General features: G+C 46.1%; 2 protein-coding genes across 11 annotated transcripts; one reads left to right on the top strand and one right to left on the bottom strand.

Moving 5' to 3' along the window:
• The first annotated feature begins 155 nt into the window (after positions 1-155).
• Positions 156-7,281, top strand: IFT20 (intraflagellar transport 20). 10 transcript variants are annotated; one of them, XM_080680505.1, is made up of 7 exons: positions 188-334; positions 3,282-3,443; positions 3,788-3,967; positions 4,125-4,253; positions 5,424-5,509; positions 6,103-6,206; positions 6,882-7,280. In XM_080680505.1, the coding sequence occupies exons 3-7, from the start codon at positions 3,892-3,894 to the stop codon at positions 6,961-6,963; spliced, it is 477 nt and encodes a 158-aa protein (XP_080536631.1). In that variant the 5' UTR covers positions 188-334; positions 3,282-3,443; positions 3,788-3,891; the 3' UTR covers positions 6,964-7,280. The 10 variants fall into 10 exon arrangements, with proteins under 10 accessions (XP_080536626.1, XP_080536625.1, XP_080536631.1 ...); XM_080680501.1 differs by having other exon boundaries at positions 190-334; positions 3,732-3,967; positions 6,882-7,281; XM_080680504.1 differs by having other exon boundaries at positions 192-334; positions 3,282-3,409; positions 6,882-7,281.
• Positions 7,228-16,765, bottom strand: TMEM97 (transmembrane protein 97). The gene is made up of 3 exons (XM_080680508.1): positions 16,526-16,765; positions 9,458-9,602; positions 7,228-8,611 (listed from the first exon to the last, which is right to left on the bottom strand). Exons 1-3 carry the CDS (start codon positions 16,649-16,651, stop codon positions 8,352-8,354), a joined length of 531 nt encoding a protein of 176 aa, XP_080536634.1. The 5' UTR covers positions 16,652-16,765; the 3' UTR covers positions 7,228-8,351.
• Between the last annotated feature and the right edge of the window lie 1,467 nt (positions 16,766-18,232).

Below are 18,232 nucleotides of genomic sequence, written 5' to 3'. Positions count from 1 at the left end.
CAGCATCCAATCAGGGGAGAGGGAAGAGCCCCTAGAGTAGACCTAGAGTATTCCTTGGTGAGCCCACAACTACTTCCGGACGACTTTCCGGTGTAAAAGCCTCTGGATCTTGTAGGCAGCGGTCGCTCTTCTCGGGCCTCTGTTTCCCAGCAGGCTCTGCGGGTTAGGCGGGGTAAATGCTTCCGGTGTCCAGTAGTGACGTTTTGCGTATACAGGTCCTGTAGCCGTGGCAGCGGCTGAGGCTGGCGGGCCAGGTACCACTCGCGGGTCGAGAGAGAAGCTCTCTGCCAACCTCAGCCTGGGCTGCCGCGCGCCGCCGCTGCGGGGTCGGAAGGTAGGCCGTGACTCTGGTCGGGAGACGTGGGCGGACCCGGGGCAAGATAAACCCGACAGGCCCGCGCCTCGAGGAAAGACCGTCCCAGGCGGAAAGAAACGTGGGAATTCTGCCCAACTCTTTGGGAGCGGTATTACACACCGCGTGGGCCTGCAACTTTACGCGCTGATGCTCACAACAACCTTGTGAGAAAACTGTGGCTCAGATAAGTTCAAGGAGTTTACATAGTGAAGACAGCCAGTTCCATCACCCAGATCTTTCTAACTTTTTGCCCAGTGCCCTTTCCCTATGTTCCATGAATGGAGCTTCCTCGCAGTGCCTAGCATGGATCTGGGAGAGCCAGGGGCGGAAAGCGTGTCACCGCCCTCATCTCCGGGGAGCTCAGTCTGGCTCTTGTGCCCGGTGGTTCTCAGAGGCCCAGACGCGCGAGTGGTGGGAGTTGGGAGAGATCTGATAGTCAGCTGTGAACCCTCTCCCTTCACTCCTCTGGTCTTACCCATCTCATTCAGCCATACAGTTGTCTCAAGCCAGAAACATGGGAATCTGGTCTGACTCACTCATTCCCCCACGCCCCTACTACATTCAGTCAATCCTTACTAAGTCCTAACAACTCGACTTACAAAACATCTCAAATTGGAACACTTTTCTTCAGCTCCAAGCCTTGGTTACTATAATAACCTTCTCTGTTCTCACAGTCTTTCATTCCACAATTACTGAGTGCCAATTATGTGCAGGCCCCATGCTAGATGCTAGGGTTACCGTGATGAACTAGGTCGGTGTAGCCCACCCTCGTGTCCTCCAATCCAGTCTCCATCCTGGGTCACAGTGGTCTCTCTAAAAGGCAAATCTGATTATGTCACTCTGTTGAGAATCCACTGGCCGCTCATTAAGCCCCTGATAAAACCCAAGGTCATTACTGCAGCTTTCAGAGCCCTTCACGATCCAGCTCTAGCTCCCTTATCTCTCGGCATCCTGTTCCACGCTCCCTCTTGCTCACTGTGTTTGAACCACACTAGCCTTTCAGTTCTTGGGATGTGTTTAATTTGTCACAGCTTCAGGGTCTTCACACGTGCTTTCCCTTCTGCCTGGAATGCCGCCTCCCCCCTTCACTTGACAAGCTTTGGGGCCTCTTTTAGGTCTCAGCTTCAGTGTCCCTTTTGCAGAAGGCTTTTGGTGACACCCCCATCCCCATAAGAAGTATGTCCTGTTGCTGCCGCTTCCCCTAGCACCCTGTGCCTTTCCTCATATTATTACCATCATTTGTGATGGTCTGTTTACTCTTTGTCCAGAGGTCAGGAACTATAGCATTAAAGCATTTTCTTCACTATTCCATCTCCAGAGCAGGGACTCAGTAGATGTCTCTGAATAAATTCATGCTCTCAGGAAAGGGAGTAACAGTTGAAGCAGATGTTTGCTCCCTCAGGTGACTTGAAGCTTTCTAGAGTAGCTTAATCACCCAGTAGGTGTTAAGTACTCAGACTATCTGTGTAAATTTAACAAGTAGGATATTAAAAAAATATGAACAAATATTTTTTAAAAGTCTGATCAGCCCAGTTGTTGTGGCTCAGGTTGGATGTTGACCCATGAACCAGGAGGTCACGGTTTGATTTGGGTCAGGACACATGCTGGGGTTCTGGGCTCCATCCCCAGTGGGGGGCGTGCAGGAGGCAGCCTATCAATGATTCTCTCTCATCGTTGATGTTTCTGTCTCTCCCTGTCCCTTCCTCTCTGAAATCAATAAAAACATTAAAAAAAACCTGATCATAAGGAAGCTCTGGATGATGAAAATGTTTCAAAAGGAAGATGCTAGCCTGTTTACTTGAGTGGATTCCAGGGAGGTCAAAGGCTCTGGGCCCCAGTCATACACAGACAACCTATAGACATGCGTTAGTTGGCCCACACAGTTTTGGATGTGTTTTATTCCTTACTTTGAATTTTTGAATTAGATACTTTCCTTTAAAAATCAGATTCCATATATAAATCTGGGTTTCTGGTCCTCTTGAAAATCAGTTCTGGCAATGGTAGGACTTAATTCCCGCCCCGCCCCCCCCGCCTTTTTTTAAAGATTTTATTGACTTTTTAGAGAGAGAGGAAAGGAGTGGGAGAGAGAGAGAAACCTTGGTGTGAGACGAAACATTGATCAACTGCCTCCTACACACCCTCTACTCGGGATTGAGCATGCATGTGCCGGGCATGTGCCCTGACTGGGAATCCAACTGGCCACCCCCAGGTACATGGACGATGCCCGGCCAACTTGGCCACACCAGCTTTTTAAGCCATTGATCTTCTAATGGTACACATGCTCTGGGCAGTCAGTCCCAGAAGAATCACCCCATTCAAAACAACTTCTCTAAGGAAGCTGGAAGGGTAGGGTTGGGTGCAGGGCCAGGTGGTGGTAGCCTTTGGAACACCTGGGGTTTTGGAATTGGTCTAGCGGCCAATGGCTAGTCCTGAATAGCATTGCCTTCCTTTCTAGACAGGGCATGTATTCCTTGTTTTTTTAAAAAATATATATTTTATTGATTTTTTTACAGAGAGGAAGGGAGAGGGATAGAGAGTTAGAAACATCGATCAGCCGCCTCCTGCACACCCCCTGCTGGGGATGTGCCTGCAACCAAGGTACATGCCCTTGACCAGAATCGAACTTGGGACCCTTCAGTCTGCAGGCAGATGCTCTATCCACTGAGCCAAACTGGCTAGGGCTGTATTCCTTGTTTTTTGTGTTATTTTAAAGCCAGAATGAGGGTGAGTTTTCAGTGTTTCTTTCCAAGAATTGATGCATCTTTTTAGACCAGGAATGCAAGGTGGCCTAGGAAGGGGGAAGATATCTGTGCTGGTCCTCTTGCCGACAGAAAAACCCCAACCTCTTTAGCGTGGCACACAGGGTCCTTCTGATCTGGCTCCTTCTGACCTTTCCAGCTCCATTCTCCATCCTTTCATCTTGTAGGCAGGATAGGACCTTCCAGTGACTTCCGGCTGCTGTTCATGCTGTTCTCTGCTTGGAATGCCTTCCCTGACTTCCTTACTTTGTTTTCTGCTTGGAAGAGACTGACCCAACTTTGGGTCCCAGTTCAGGCAAGCGTACAGTATCCCCTGGCATACATTTTGGGTAATATGCTTACTCCTGGCTTATTTTTTTAACCCTAATTTTTAATTCACCCAGATTTTCTCTTTCACTTGCTTTTTGTGTTGTTACAGTACTGTATTTGAAAAGCTTTTTCATGTCTTTTTGGGTATATAATTGGGGATAAATAAATATGCTTATGGCTAACAACTTAATTCAGATGTGAACTTCCTCACGCCAAGTTAACTGTTCTCCTCTAGTGCTTTAGTGATATTTCTGTAAAAGCACTTAACACAGTATAATTTTTCAGTTTACATGTCTGTCTTCCTCCAGCTAAACTGTGCTCCTCCAGGGCGGGTACCATGTTGCACTCATCTTTGTACCCCCAGCATCTAGCGATGTTGGCATGTAGTAGGCACTCAAGAAATATGTGTTGAATGAACGATGCCTGTGACGAGCAACTGGACTTTATTCTTTCCTGACCCTTGATCCTATGACACATCTCCTCCTGGCTGCTACTATCACTCCTTCAGAGCAGATCTTCTCTAGAGAACCTGGAAGGGAAACAGGTGAGGCTTAGAGAGGTGGAGGCAGAGGGACGGGGAGCCTTTGGGACATCTGGGTTTTGGGCCTTGGTATCTGGGGGCAGGAGTGGGGCTGGGCTGGAAGCAGGCTTTCCTTGGATGGCTGGGAAGTGATCATGGATTGGGGTTGGTTTCTTTACAGCTATGGCCAAGGACATCCTGGGTGAAGCTGGGTTGCACTTTGATGAACTGAACAAGCTGCGGGTGTTGGACCCAGAGGTTACCCAGCAGACCATAGAGCTCAAGGAAGAGTGCAAGGACTTTGTGGACAGTGAGTGTCATTTGGGGAGATATGTTGCCACTCAGCTTTGAATTATTCCAACTGTGCCCCACCCCTGCCTCCCAGCTGTTGCTCTTGGCCCAGCCAGAATGGAACTGCTGGCTCCCTGAAGGTTGACCCTGACCTTTATGAATTCCCATATGCCACCCACCTTATCTACCTGCCCTCTTATGCTCTTATGTAGTCCCACAGGGAACACCAAAGCGGACGCTGAAATGCTGAGAGGAGGGTGTTTTGAGATATGCCATCTTTGATTTTTTTGCTCCCAGAAACCTTAAACTTCGTGGGGGCAGAACTATGGCTTGGGAGTGGGAAATAGAGTTATATACTGATGACTTGATTTCTTGGGAGAAATAGTATTCTCAGTAGTGGGCTTGTCTGTATTGGGAGTAAAAGTTGATGAACTGGAATCCCTAGAAGCAGCTCAACAGACCCCATGAAACAAGCACTGCTCTTTTAACAGGAGACACCCAGGACACCTCCTGTTGCTAGCAGCCAAGCAAGACCAGTGGCGTGAATAAAGAGCAGGCCTAGCTAGAGCAGGGATTTCTGAGCCTTCTGGGCACTGTAGGCTGTGGAGAGCTCACCTGGTAAAAGGTAGCATGAGTTCTGTTGCCAGCCTTCTGATTGCTGTGAATGTTGTCCCATCTTCCTGGGCCTTAGCTTACTCCTCAGTAGTGGGGGTTCCACCACACCCAAGGATATTGAAAAAAAGGGAATGGGAGATTAGGCACTTAAATGCTTTGAGCTCTTTATTAGCTGTGGCCACAGTGGATAGCCCCACCATCAATTGAAATCTAGTGTATCTGTGGCTACAAAAGGCAGCTTCCTGTCCTGAGGCAGTCCTTTCATGAATGTGGCCCTTTGTACCTCCTTGGGGTCCTCCCATAGAATAGGTCCACCAGGGCCTTCATAGCTTGAGGTAACAGCAGCTAGCTGGCTGTGGGGACTCAAGGTCTAGATATTCCCCAGTCTAGCTCTGGACACCTGCCAGTCATCTCTAGGTTCAAACCAAGGGTGGCAGACTTTAGACCAGCAGGCACCAAATTGTTTGGACACAAGTTAGAAGGGGCAGTTAGTCCTTCCCTCTCGCTGAAAGGGAACACTGAGGGAGAGTGATGACACTGAGGAAATAAAAACATTTTCTTCTTTCCCCAAAAGAAATTGGCCAGTTTCAGAAAATAGTTGGTGGTTTACTTGAGCTTGTTGACCAACTTGCAAAAGAAGCAGAAAATGAGAAGATGAAGGTAAGATCAGCATGCATTTATCTCCATCTTGGCCTGGGACCCTCGTTCATTAGCCTGTCATTTTCTGCCCTCTTGACTGTGTGTGTGTTGGGAGTGAAGGGGGGCGGGGGGTGAGGAGGAGATTCTTTTAATAAAACAAGATTTTAAACAACATTTCCTATACAAGTATCAACTCATGTTGTGCTCCTAAAATATTACATGTCAGTTATACCTGTTTTTTAAAAACAATTCCTGGTCCAATTAACCTACTTTGAATTCTTATATGCCAGTACACTTTCAGTCATTATTTCCTTTATTTCACATCACTGAAATAGATGGTTTTATCATTTTATAAATGAAGGTGTGCAGAGTATACATGACTTGGCAGAGCACTAAATGGGGATATTCCTAGATCTGCCTCAGAGCTCTAGGCCAATTCTAACTTTGGAATCTTGAGGTTAATCCTTTCTTTCTCCCAAAGCTCTGGGGTTCAACCTTCTTTTCCCTTCTGGGCAGTGAGGTAGCCCCCAAGTGGTGCCTACTCAGTTGAGGACTTAACACTGAAGATGGTTTTAATGAAGCCATGACCTTCTTTGGCAATACTGTTCTTCTAGGCCATTGGTGCTCGCAATTTGCTCAAATCTATAGCAAAGCAGAGAGAAGCCCAACAGCAGCAACTCCAAGCACTAATAGCAGAAAAGAAAATGCAGCTTGAAAGGTAAGACATTATGTAAAGCAAGGTTTTTACTCAACTGCATTTCTATTTTTCCTTCTATTTTTAAAAAAATGTATTTTATTGATTTTTTTACAGAAAGGAAGGGAGAGGAAAAGAGAGTTAGAAACATTGATGAGAAACATCAATCAGCTGCCTCCTGCACACCCCCTACTGGGGATGTGCCCACAACCAAGGTACATGCCCTTGACCGGAATCGAACCTGGGACCCTTTAGTCCGCAGGCCGATGCTCTATCCACTGAGCCAAACCGGTTAGGGCTCTATTTTTCCTTCTTAACGGTCACCTCTTATCCTTATTCGTTTTTCTCCTAGGAATAGTGTCTCACTTGTCATCCTAATTTGAAGGTTTTAAAAATAAAATTACATTTGATGGAAAGGAAAAAGAAAATTCGTTAATATCAAATCACCTGTAGTGGTTTGAGAGCATGAAGACTCGGGGCTAGAGTGCAAAGGTGGCTGGTAGAAGACCCTCTAAGGGCGGATTTCTCATGGTGGCCCTGTGCAGGGCTTTGCACACTAGTCTTTTCTCTTCTTGCCCTAACTTCACTCTAACACCATTTCTTGGAATCATTTAAGTCACCTATATTCTTCTCTAGAAGAATTTAAGTCCATGGTTTATTTCATCCGTTTTTAGGGCTTCTAACAATTTTGTCTTTCAGGTATCGGGTTGAATATGAAGCTTTGTGTAAAGTAGAAGCAGAACAAAATGAATTTATTGACCAATTTATTTTTCAGAAATGAACTGAAATTTTCATTATATAGCAGGAGGGCAGAAAAACAAAAAAACCTCTGTACCATTCCAGTGACTTTGACTAATGACCCAAGTATATCATGTGAGATGGTGTGCGGAGGCTGCATCATCTCTGAAGGCAATAAAACAAATCTGGGGGGCGGGAGGGGAGGGCTTATTTCAGATGCCCATGACCACGGTGGCCCAGGTTCTCACCTCTTGCATTCTTATTCTGAAATAAGCAGTCTGTAAACTTTGATTTTTTTTTTTTTTTTGTAAACTCACAAAGCTTTGGAGGAAAAAGCAATAAATTATTGTTTTCAAATGGCTTATCTACCTCTTTTCCTGGTGCCCTTAAAGTGTACACTTAATCACTTGTGAGAGAACCTTGGACTCTCCAGCCCCTTGGCCACAAAACAAACCAGGCAATGGTCAGCAGCTGCCTTTATTTGGACTGGACACATGAGTCAGAAGATACTCCCAATAGAACAGTATGGCTTATGAGCAGAACAGGCAGAGGGAACTGACTGGAACCAATTTCTTCTGTTGTCCATGTGTGTTTATAAGTTGTTTTTTTTAAGTTAGCTTTGAGTATGAACTTAGAGAAAGCTAATGGAACACCAGGCACTAACATGAAGAGACCCTCCATGCACAGTGGACATGTTTTGCCCAGCTGTTCCCCCATTTTGACTCAGACCAACACGGGAAGGTATGATTAAACTACTCGGAAGAATGTAGTTATCCAGAAGGCAGCATACTTCCAGATCAGGTCTGAGACACCAGACCTCAGAGTAGAGTGACTTCTGTCCGGTGGTCTGTAAAAAGACAGGACTAAGGTTTGGAAAGAAGATAAAACAAGATGACTTTAAAAAAATCTCTCCTTCTGGGACGAGCTATTTAAAACAGAAACAAAGCACCTTCTGGTTTAACCTATATCTGACTGAAAGTTAAGCCAGGGCTGAACCTTAAACCTCTTGCAGACTATTTTCTCTCTTCTCTCCCCACCAGGGGTGCAGGCAAGAAAACAATATAGTTTTTAATGAGTATTGAAGAGGCATAATTTCAAACTTAAAAATGGCCTGCACATCATACTACTCATTTTGCTGAATAGTGATTTGCTGTAGAGAATCATGAGTCAAGGGGTTAGTCACATGTATATTGTGGATCAAATAACTCATGAAAATGCCAAGCAGGATATGTTTCTTAGAAGTTTATCCATTTCTGGTCTGGTCCTGTTTTTAGTAATTCTGCAATGGAACTGGGCACATGGTGAACTTGGCCCATCCTCAGGTGATGGGTCTGTGCCAGTGCCCTTGGAAGGTGACAGTTTATGGCTGCTGGTGTGTTTCAAATGCAACTGAAGACATGGGTTCTGAGCAGTTTTCCTTGTGTAGTTATCTCATTTTTTCTTTCTTTTCTCCTCATATTTATAGTAGGGGCTCCGCAACATGAAAAGCAGAAGCATAAGAGGGATGAGAAAGTAAGGGGCATAGACAGATACAAGGGTTAAGCGTTCACGTAAAGTCTTAGGTCCTTGTCCTTTGAAACCACTGGCTTTAGAGAAATCCTCAAATAGAAGCGTGGAGAGAATTGGAATTAGGGTTGTCATGGTGTGGGCTGAGTAGACGATGGCAGCGGTGCGAATCCACTTGCAGCCTCCTGAAGTTGTTGGGAAGAGAGAGAGAAGCGTTAGGTCTGTTCATGACTCCAGGGATGCCCGTGACATGCCCCATGACATCTCTGACTGCTCCTTTCAGCTGAGCCATTCCATTGCCTTTACCAGTGGAAACAATGGAAAACCAGATGTGTTACAAAGCTGCCTAAATGCGCAAATTTCCCAAAGAGCCAGGGTGGGAGTTGGAATTTAATTCAGAAAAACTCTAGGGCAGTAAAAGTTAAACTTGTTTGGTCTGAAGCAGGGGGCGGGGGGAGGGGCCTGACAGCAACATGTTTGTTAAGTAATTATAGTGTATGTAGGTGAGAAGATCAGTAGATTCTGCCAAGAGATGGATTTGGGAGCTGCAGTGGGAAATAAGCTCTACAAGCTTAGTTACCACATATGCCGGTATGACTACTTTCTTTCTAACAGCATCAGACATATGGGGACACTGTAAGAATAATTTTTTAAAAAGAAGTTAAACCCTTAGGAATTAGCTTGATGCTACTACTTATAAGCCAGCATGATACTACCTAAAATAGAAAAATGAAACTCAACGATAAAGGAAAGAAAAAGCAACAAGTTCAATTTTTAAGTAGCCTCAAGTTTCCCGTGTATGAGAGATTCCCAGTTGGCTGAGGCAGTTATGCAGCCCAGCTGACCACAGACATATTAGCCTGAGCCACATTAATGTCCCTTTATAGGAGCTATCCTGGTCGTTCCCACCAGATCCTCCACCACCCTCACCCAAACCACAGGGGCCACTCCTCTCGCCTTTGAAGATACTTTCCCAAAGATTTCTGGGACCTGATTTGAGCAAGAATGGGATTTCCCCACCATTTACCAACCTTTGAAGAAGGCGTATGTTGCAATGGGAAAGAAAGGCAGCTGAAACACAAGCTCGCAAAACAGGAAGGATTTAAACCACATTGGGGGGTCCTGCAGCAGAGGGTCTTTGAATTCTTTAGCGTACCACTTCAGCAGGTTTCTCAACTGGAAAAGATCAAGATCACAATGAATATAACCACCTGGCAGGGTAGGCGCAGCAGCTCCAACCCCCTTGGCAGCAGATGGCACAACCAGCTGACTGTGATACAGCCTGGTCATTTAATAAAAACTCGCTAGCTCTAACTCAAATGTTAGCTTCTCCAAGAAGTTTCCTCAGCTCTTGTAGCCCCTTTGTGCCACCCAGCATCGGTTTGTGACTCCATGGCAACACTTATCTAGGTGTGTTGCCCTTTGTCAAAAGCAATATCTGGCACTTAGCTTGCTGAATGAACACACAAACGTGACATCTGCCAACAGTATCATCCTGACATTTGCTCTTTCACAATAGCAACTGCATGCCAAGCTCTGAGGGCCAGATATCCTCAAATACAGAAATGAATTGAATTTGGGGGGAGGGGCCAGTGATGGAAAGGCAGTAAATTGAACCTCTGTGAGGATGCAACTTTAGACAATTTAAATTGTCATTCTTCCCCCTCCCCCCAAAATATATTTTTATTGAATTTAGAGAGGAAGGGGAAAGGGGGAGATAGAAACATCAATGATGAAAATCACTGATTGGCTGCCTCCTGCATGCTTCCCTACTGGGGATTGGGCCCACAACCGGGCACATGCCCTGACCGGAATTGAACCCAGACCTCCTGGTTCGTAGGTCGACGCTCAACCATTGAGCCACGTAGGTCGAGCCAAATTGTCATTGACTCTCTAGTACTCAAGTTTTTTTCTTTTAGGAAACCAGTAGGATATTTGTAGAACAAAAAACTCTGCTCCAAACCACAAACTATATAGCTCCTAGGCTATGTCAAAGCTTGAGTAGCAGTCTTAGTTCTAGCTTGGGCCCCACCCTCATAATTATGCTGTCAAATAAAAAGATACAGATCCATGCTGACTTGGCTACAGGCAGAGAAAAGAAGGAAGAGGACCCGAGGCTGCCCATTCTGTGCTTTTTAAAGAGCCCCCAAAAAGCCTTGGGCTCTCCACATAAGTCTGTTGCATTTAACCTTCTGGAAATGGCATGGTTTCAACACACCTGCCATCAAAGCCAAATATGTATTTATAGTAACAATAAAGGCAACTTCCCAAGTAAGAATTTAGCTTACAATGGAAAAATCTAAAGATATTCCTGTTAATTTTTAATCAGAAGATAAAGGCTCACTACTGTTAAATCGAGGTCTCATTGCTGTGAGTGAGCTTTAAGCAAATATCCAGAGACAAATATTCTGTTAGCACATTAACTGGGCTGTGTGGCTCAGCTGGTGGAGCATAGTCCCATGCACCAGGTTGCCGGTTGCATTCCAGGTCAGGGCACATGCCTAGATTTCGGGCTCCATCTCCAATAGGAGGCAGCCCATCGATGTTTCTCTCCCTCTCCTTTCCTCTCTCTGAAATCAAATAAAAAATATATTTAAAAAACAAGACAGGCTCTGTCTAGATAACCAATTTATTGACCAAGTAATCTCTTAATGTGTACTTGACTTGAAATTTAAATTCACGGCAATACCCTTAGCTTCCTCCTGAGGACTTTTCGGGGTAGTAATGCAGTAGAAAATGTTCACGAACAGGTTAGGTCACTGCACCTCTCCTGGGCTCTATTTCCTCGCCTGTAAAACAAGCAACTTGGGCCCTAGCTGGTTTTGCTCAGTGGATAGAGCGTCAGCCTGCGATTGAAGGGTCCCAGGTTCGATTCCGGTCAAGGGCACATGCCCAGGTTTTGGGCTAAATCCCCAGTAGGGGCGTGCACGAGGCAACCAATCAATGATTCTCTCTCATCATTGATGTTTCTCTCTCCCTATCTTCCTCTCTGAAATCAAAAGTATATTTTTAAAAAATCCTATATTTTAAAAATAAAATAAATAAGCCAGTTGGATTAAGTGTTTTTGAAGATTTTCTTTGCTTTCCAGATTTACTTAGAAAAAAGCTTTAAAAGATTTACTGCAGAATTTAAAAGGCATTCTGGTTCATTTGAACTTCATTTTCCATTCTATTTGTATACAATTTCTCAGATCCACCTATTTCATAAATCCAGGCAGATTTGTACAGTACTGTAATTTCTAAGGGCTGCAGGATGAGATGAGCAAAATTTAAAATAATCACTCAGCTCTCGTAATCAATTAAAACAACCACCTGCCCACAGTCACCTAACGCCAGAAGGAGGGCTGGTGGAAGGCAAGGTATAGGCCTCTAGCAGGGTGAAGAGCATAGGACCTGGTGGCAAAGTGCCTGGACCTGAGTGCTGGCTCTGGACAAAGCACTTAATCCCACTAAGTTTGTTTCCCAGTTACAGTACCTACCTCACTGTTGGTAAAAGAGTTAATACATACAGTCTTTAGATCAATGGCTAGCACATAAAGATTATTTGACTAATTAATACATATTTGGAGATGTTCAAATTTAATCCTGTTAACATCTCAGCATGCAAATGGTCTTTAATAAGAACTATTCTTATTCGGTAACTAGAGGTCCAGTGCACAAAATTTATGCACTGGGGAGGTGGGGGAGTCCTAACACCGGTGGGTCTTGATCCAGCATCTAGAAGGGTTCAGGAAATGTGGAGAAGGGGCTGTGCGTAAATAAAGAGTCCAGAGACGAAACATAATCTTGAAAGGCATATTGGGCGGGGGCGGGGCAGAGGAGCTTGGCTGAAGAAACCAAGTTCTCCTTATCTCAGGACTCGCTGCTTTTTATTAACACAATTTGTCCTAAGGCAAGGTGGAGATATACACATCAAAGGGTAGGGTTAGGTATAGAATCCCAGAATCCATTGTCAGATTGGGGAATTACCTCCGGCTGTTCAGGTGTTTGGCCAGGAGGAGGCAATAACATGTAGATTAAGATGCCCTGAGCTGTCTGGCAGCAAGCAATCATCCTTTTCAGGTTTGGGGAAATGCCTTTAGCCATTCCCAGCAGGCAACAATATATGTGACTCAGCCCTTGTTGAGTCCCCAAGTTCCATCAACCTTTTGATGAAACTCTTGCAATTATGACATGCTGGAATTGGCTTCCGGCAGAGTCCCTCAGCCCGGCCTGCACCCTCTCAAAGTCCGGGAGCCCACAGGGGATGTCTGACCAACGGCTTAGGACATCCTTAATGCTGCTGTGGAGGCGGGAGAGGCTCCCACCACCGCTCTTGCACTCGCCAACTGTGAGCCCGGCTTCTGGCAGAGCGGCGCTCCCCCGTGGGAGCGCACTGACCATCAGGGGGCAGCTCCTGCATTAAGCGTCTGCCCCCTGGTGGTCAGTGTGCATCATAGCAACCACTCGTTCCGCCGTTTGGTCGCTTTGCATATTAGCCTTTTATTATATAGGATAAGACCCCCCCCTAAAAGGTAATAACAAAACTGTTTCCATTTATATATCTCAGTCACATTTCACTCAACTTAACATTGTTATCCATTAAAAACATTTACCTGGCCCTAAGCGGTTTGGCTCAGTGGATAGAGCATCGGCCTGCGGACTGAAAGGTCCCAGGTTCGATTCCGGTCAAAGGCATGTACCTTGGTTGCGGGCACATACCCAGTAGGGGGCGTGCAGGAGGCAACTGAATCGATGTTTCTCTCTCATTGATGTCTCTAACTCTCTATCCCTCTCCCTTCCTCTCTGTAAAAAACCAATAAAATATATTTTAAAAAAACACATTTACCTGGCTTGCACATATGGGATTCTCAACCAGCAGCTGCTGAACAATTTTGTACTTCTCTAACTTAGAATGAGATCACAGACTGATTGCAAACCTAGATGCTCACCTGTTTTTCCTTATTTTAACAGAAGCAATGCTACCCAGCTGCAAATCCTATATAATAAAAGCCTGATATGCTAAGTGTCTGGTTGACCAGTCAGCTGTTCAACCAATCAAAGCATAATATGCTAATGATATGCTAAGGCTGCTCAACCACTCACTATGATGTGCACTGACCACCAGGGGGCAGACAGTCTACCAGTCGCTATAATGTGCACTGACCACCAGGTGGCAGATGCTCTGACCAGTAGGTTAGCTTGCTGCTGGGGTCTGGCAGATCAGGACTGAATGAGATGGGCTGGACACGCCCTGGAGCCCTCCTCCTGTGGTCTCTCACAGGCTGGCCAACCTCCTTTTTCCCCAGCCCTAATTGTGCACTGGTGTGGTCCCTCGGCCTGGCCTGTGCCCTTTCACAATCCGGGACCCCTTGGGGGATCTCGGAGAGCCAGTTTTGGCCAGAGTCTGCAAGCCAAGCTGAAGGACCCCACTGGTGCACGAATTTGTGCACTGGGCTTCTAGTGATATTATAAAATACTTTCCATCCTCTCCATGTTCTAATCTAGTGATTTTCAACTTTTTTCATCTCATAGCACACATAAATTACAGAAATTCCGAGGCACACCAAAAAAAGATATCTTTTGCCAATCTGACAAAAAAAAAGGTCTAATTTTGATTCACTCACACTGGAAAGCTATTGTTGTGTTGGCTGTTGCCATTTCTTTAATCTGACAATCTAAGGAAAAGAGGCCCATGTCCCTGACTAAATAGTCAAGTATTGCATATTTTAAAAATTCTTGTGGCACACTGGTTGAAAATTGCTGTTCTAATCCAAAGTAAATTCTTCCTGTTTCATAATAGTTTTTCTAAGTGTTGGGCTGGTTCAAACCAAGAAAGATTTTTTTAGCCCAAATATTATGTGGGCTTTTTAGTTCTAGGGAAAATTTTCTTCTAATTAAGGAGGAAAAGCAACAAATGTTAAATTTTGGCATATTTTCAAAGAGAATTTGAGACTAACTCAAGGCTTCTATTATTATTATTTTCCACAAAGAGAAGCAACAAAACTATCATTCCCCATCCCAGAGCAATAAAAATGACTAGAGACACAGGCCTTCCAAGCCAGGATGCCTATTTCTAATTCCTTCAAAACATCATCACACACTCTGTCACACACACATGGTTTCTGGCCAGGTCCTGCCTACATTGGTCCTTGACCTTTTATATTAAGTCAACATTAAATAAAGCCGAGAGAACTTTACCAAATCAAATATATAAATTTAAATGGGGCTATACTAGACATATTTTAATTGTATTTTGTGAGTGGTGAGCACAGACTTGTGGAATGGCACCTTCAGAAAGAATAAAGAAACCAACAGCTGTTAAGTCCGGAATAACCTGGAGTAACATATTTGTCCCATATTATGAGGACTCATAACATTACAGATTTTAAATAGGCAGCATACCTGAATTTTGTTGGCCACAGACTTTAAAAACCACAGACATGGCTCTCCTTTCTTCAAGGCAACTAAGGGCTAATGCAGAGCTTTGACAACCTGGAAGCATATGTGCTATCTAGATCTGTGTGGTAGGCTGAATGGCTCCCCAAAATATTCACATCCTGATCCCTGTGACTGTACCCTTACTTGGCAAAAGTCAGTTTGTAGACATGATTAAAGATCTTGAGATAGGAAGATTACCCTGGATTATCTGGTGGGCCCTAAATGTAATCCACATGTAGGGCAGAGAGATACTGGACTAGAAGAAGAGGTGGCAGAGTGATGGCAGAGCCGAGACTGAAGTGTGTGGCCACAAGCCAAGGAACACTGGCAACCAGATTCCTAGGACCTTCAGAAGGAACCAGCTCTGCAAGATTCATTTTGAATTCTGACTACAGACTACAAGAGGATATACCTGTGTTGTTTTAAGCCACTGGTTTTGTTAATTTGTTATGGTAGCAACAAGTGAAACTAATACACTCTGTGTATATTTAAGCTTGTATTTTAACCCAACTCTCTTACTTGACAACTGAGGCTACAGAGCCCTGACTTGCCCAAGACACTCCAGCATTTCTTGGAATAACCCAGTCACCAGTCTGTAGTCCATTGCATGCTCTTGTCACACGCTACCTAAGCTTTTTCCCAAGAAAGCATAGGTCAGAGGGCTTCCCAGTTATGCTTGGATCTAGAAGTAAACAAAAAAATTTTATCGAGTGGGGGTACACTGTTTAATGGCTCTTGACCTTTTGAGAAGGTTAGACACCCCCTTCCTCCCCAGAAAAGTTGATGGAAGCTATAGAGTCTCCTCTCAGAAAACACAAGGCACACATTTTGCATACACCACCAGGAGTTCATGGACTTCAGGTTAAGAAAAAGCGTTTAAGAAGAAACAGAGGCAAAATCAAATCTATAGGTTTACAAGTCAGTCTTGCCCACGGTTCTACAGACAGATTGCAGAAACATAGGACTGAGGACAGGAATTTCATAGAAGAAAGTTACACAAGGTCCAGACGTGAAAAGAACTGGAAAAATAAAATTCTGGAGAAATAACAAGCATTAAAGCAAAGTTTGGGGTAAAGAAAACTCTCCACCAACCAGGAAAATTAGGCTTTTCGCCTGTTTCCACTCAGGTGAACCCAATTGAAAGGGTCGATTTTTGAAAAGGTGTCATTATTTCTGAGCCTTTGAAGTTGCTGGATTCTTATCTTGAATGACTATCTGCAAATGCCCCTTTGACGAATCTAATTCTACCTGGATTATTTCTTTGGGATAAGACGGTATTTTAAAGCTCTTCCAAGAAACACAACTTTAAAACAAATCCAACGCGTGATTTACACACTGGTTCATCCACGCTACTTCTCTCACATACTGACAACTGACCTGAGGTGGTAAGAGCCTTTAAACATATCTGGGGAATAACTGTTTTTGCAAGGAACAAAGTGTTTACCCCCAGCAACTTGTGGGAAGAGTCTGGGATAGACAAAGAAAACCCCGAGGGAGATGTCGAGCTGAAAAGTAAGTTCAGGCCGGAGCGCCGGCAGGAATATCAGGGAGACAGGACGGAAACCCTGCTGCGGGGGTCAGGGCGGAGGAGAGGAGCCGTGGGAACGCTGGGCACCACCGCAGCGCGCGGAGGGCCCCAAATTCGGCGACCCGCGGCCAGGACCGACTGGCGCCCTCACCTCGATGGGGTAGAGTTCGCGTGGCAGCACCGCCTGCAGGTCGAAGAGCAGGGTGATGGGGATGTGGGAGAGGAAGTAGAGCCCCAGCAGCCACTCCAGGCCGCGCCGAGCACTCAGAGTCCCCATTATCCGTTGGTCGAGACGCGTAGGAGCAGAGTCTGCGCTCACCGGGACCGCCGACGTGGGAAGAGCGCCCAAGCCCGCGCCCTCCAGGGACCCGCGCCCGGCCGCTCGCCCCGCCCCTCCCGAGGGCTACGCAGGACGCTTCCATTGGCTGCTGAGGAGGAGCGCGCGTCTATTGGCTCGTCTGAATGTAGCGTGTCGGGAAGTCAGCAGGGGTGGGGCTCCTGGCCGCCTAGCGGAGGGTGGACAGAGGGGCGTGCCGGGGTGGGGAGGGCCGGCCAGGCCTTTCACCGCCCACTGCGTGGCAAGCTGGCCTCAGCGGCGGCTGCCCACTGCGGTCCCCTTTCGCTCGTTAGTCCATTCATTCATCTCCTCCGTTTAGCGCTTACAGAGCGCCTCCAGGGTGCTGGGCCGTGGGCGTTTATGGAGATGGAGCCCCCAGTGAGTGGGACTGTCCCAGACTAGGGCCGTAAGGACAGTGCGCTGTGATCCACAGGCCGGGCCGTGTGAGCACCGGGCAAGGTCCCTGTCCTGGCGAAGTTGAGGGGTTCTGGATGCACAGGAGGCAGCCAGCCTTAACTAAAAATAAGCAGAGGGTTATAGAAAGAGGTGAAATTGATAGGCCTTGGTGATTCGCTGTGAAGAATGAGGGAGGTTCAAGGATGCATTGATTCATTCAGCAAATATTGATGTTTATATGTTGGACCCAGGTCGGCTCTGGGCAGAATGGATGGGTCTGCCTTTCGTGGAGAGGAGGGACACAAAGGAGAAGTGAATTGAAGAGAAGGTAATTTGGTGCTGGCCGTGTTGACATTAAGCAATCTCTGCAATACCTGAGTGCATCCTGATGAACCTGTCTGGAGATGCAGATTTATGAGCATTATCGTTTGCTAGGAGTTGAAGTTCTGAGATCAGAGGGCCTGTAAGAGAACTTAGAGGAGCACCAAACTCAGGATTTATGGGAGGAGGGAGCTGAGATACAGGTGGACAACAGGAGTGTGATGTTACAGAAACCGGGGCAGAGGTAGGGTCAACTGTGTCAGAGCAACACTGAATGGTACCCCCTGGTGGCCCTGTGTGAGAGTTGTGGCAGGGTGGAGGCAGGAGCCAGATGACAGCAGGGCCAGGAGTGGGAAGTAGGGAAATGGAGGCAGGGAGTGTAGATATCTGGTTATGAAGGGAAGGGAGATGGGGTGGTAGCTGGAGGGACATGTGCCCAAGAAAGAGGGCTGATTTATTTTCAGATGAGGGAGACTAGAACACTTTCTCTTGTTTAGTTGTTGTTGGAAGTTTCTGGGGTGGAGGGTGGTGAGTGGGGGATGTTGCTCATACAGGAGGAAGAGATCAGGAAATGTGGCTCTAGGCCCCCGAGGAACGGGAGAAAATGGAAGGGCTAGGGTTAGGTTAGAGGAGCTCTGTGCTCCCAGGGTGGGTCCCATAAGGACTAGGACAGAGAAATTGTTGGCAGTGTAGAGGGCCCAGCTGAGGTGGGTGGCCATTGAGCTGGAGGCCTCAATCTCCTAAGCTGTGTGCTTTACTCCACTGTGAGGTCTGCTCAAAAAAAGGCTGTTAGACTCATGCAGG

Source organism: Plecotus auritus, assembly GCF_963455305.1.
Source record: "Plecotus auritus genome assembly, chromosome: 7".
NCBI classification, from domain to species: Eukaryota; Metazoa; Chordata; class Mammalia; order Chiroptera; family Vespertilionidae; genus Plecotus; species Plecotus auritus.
This window is presented reverse-complemented; position numbering and strand designations above follow the sequence as displayed.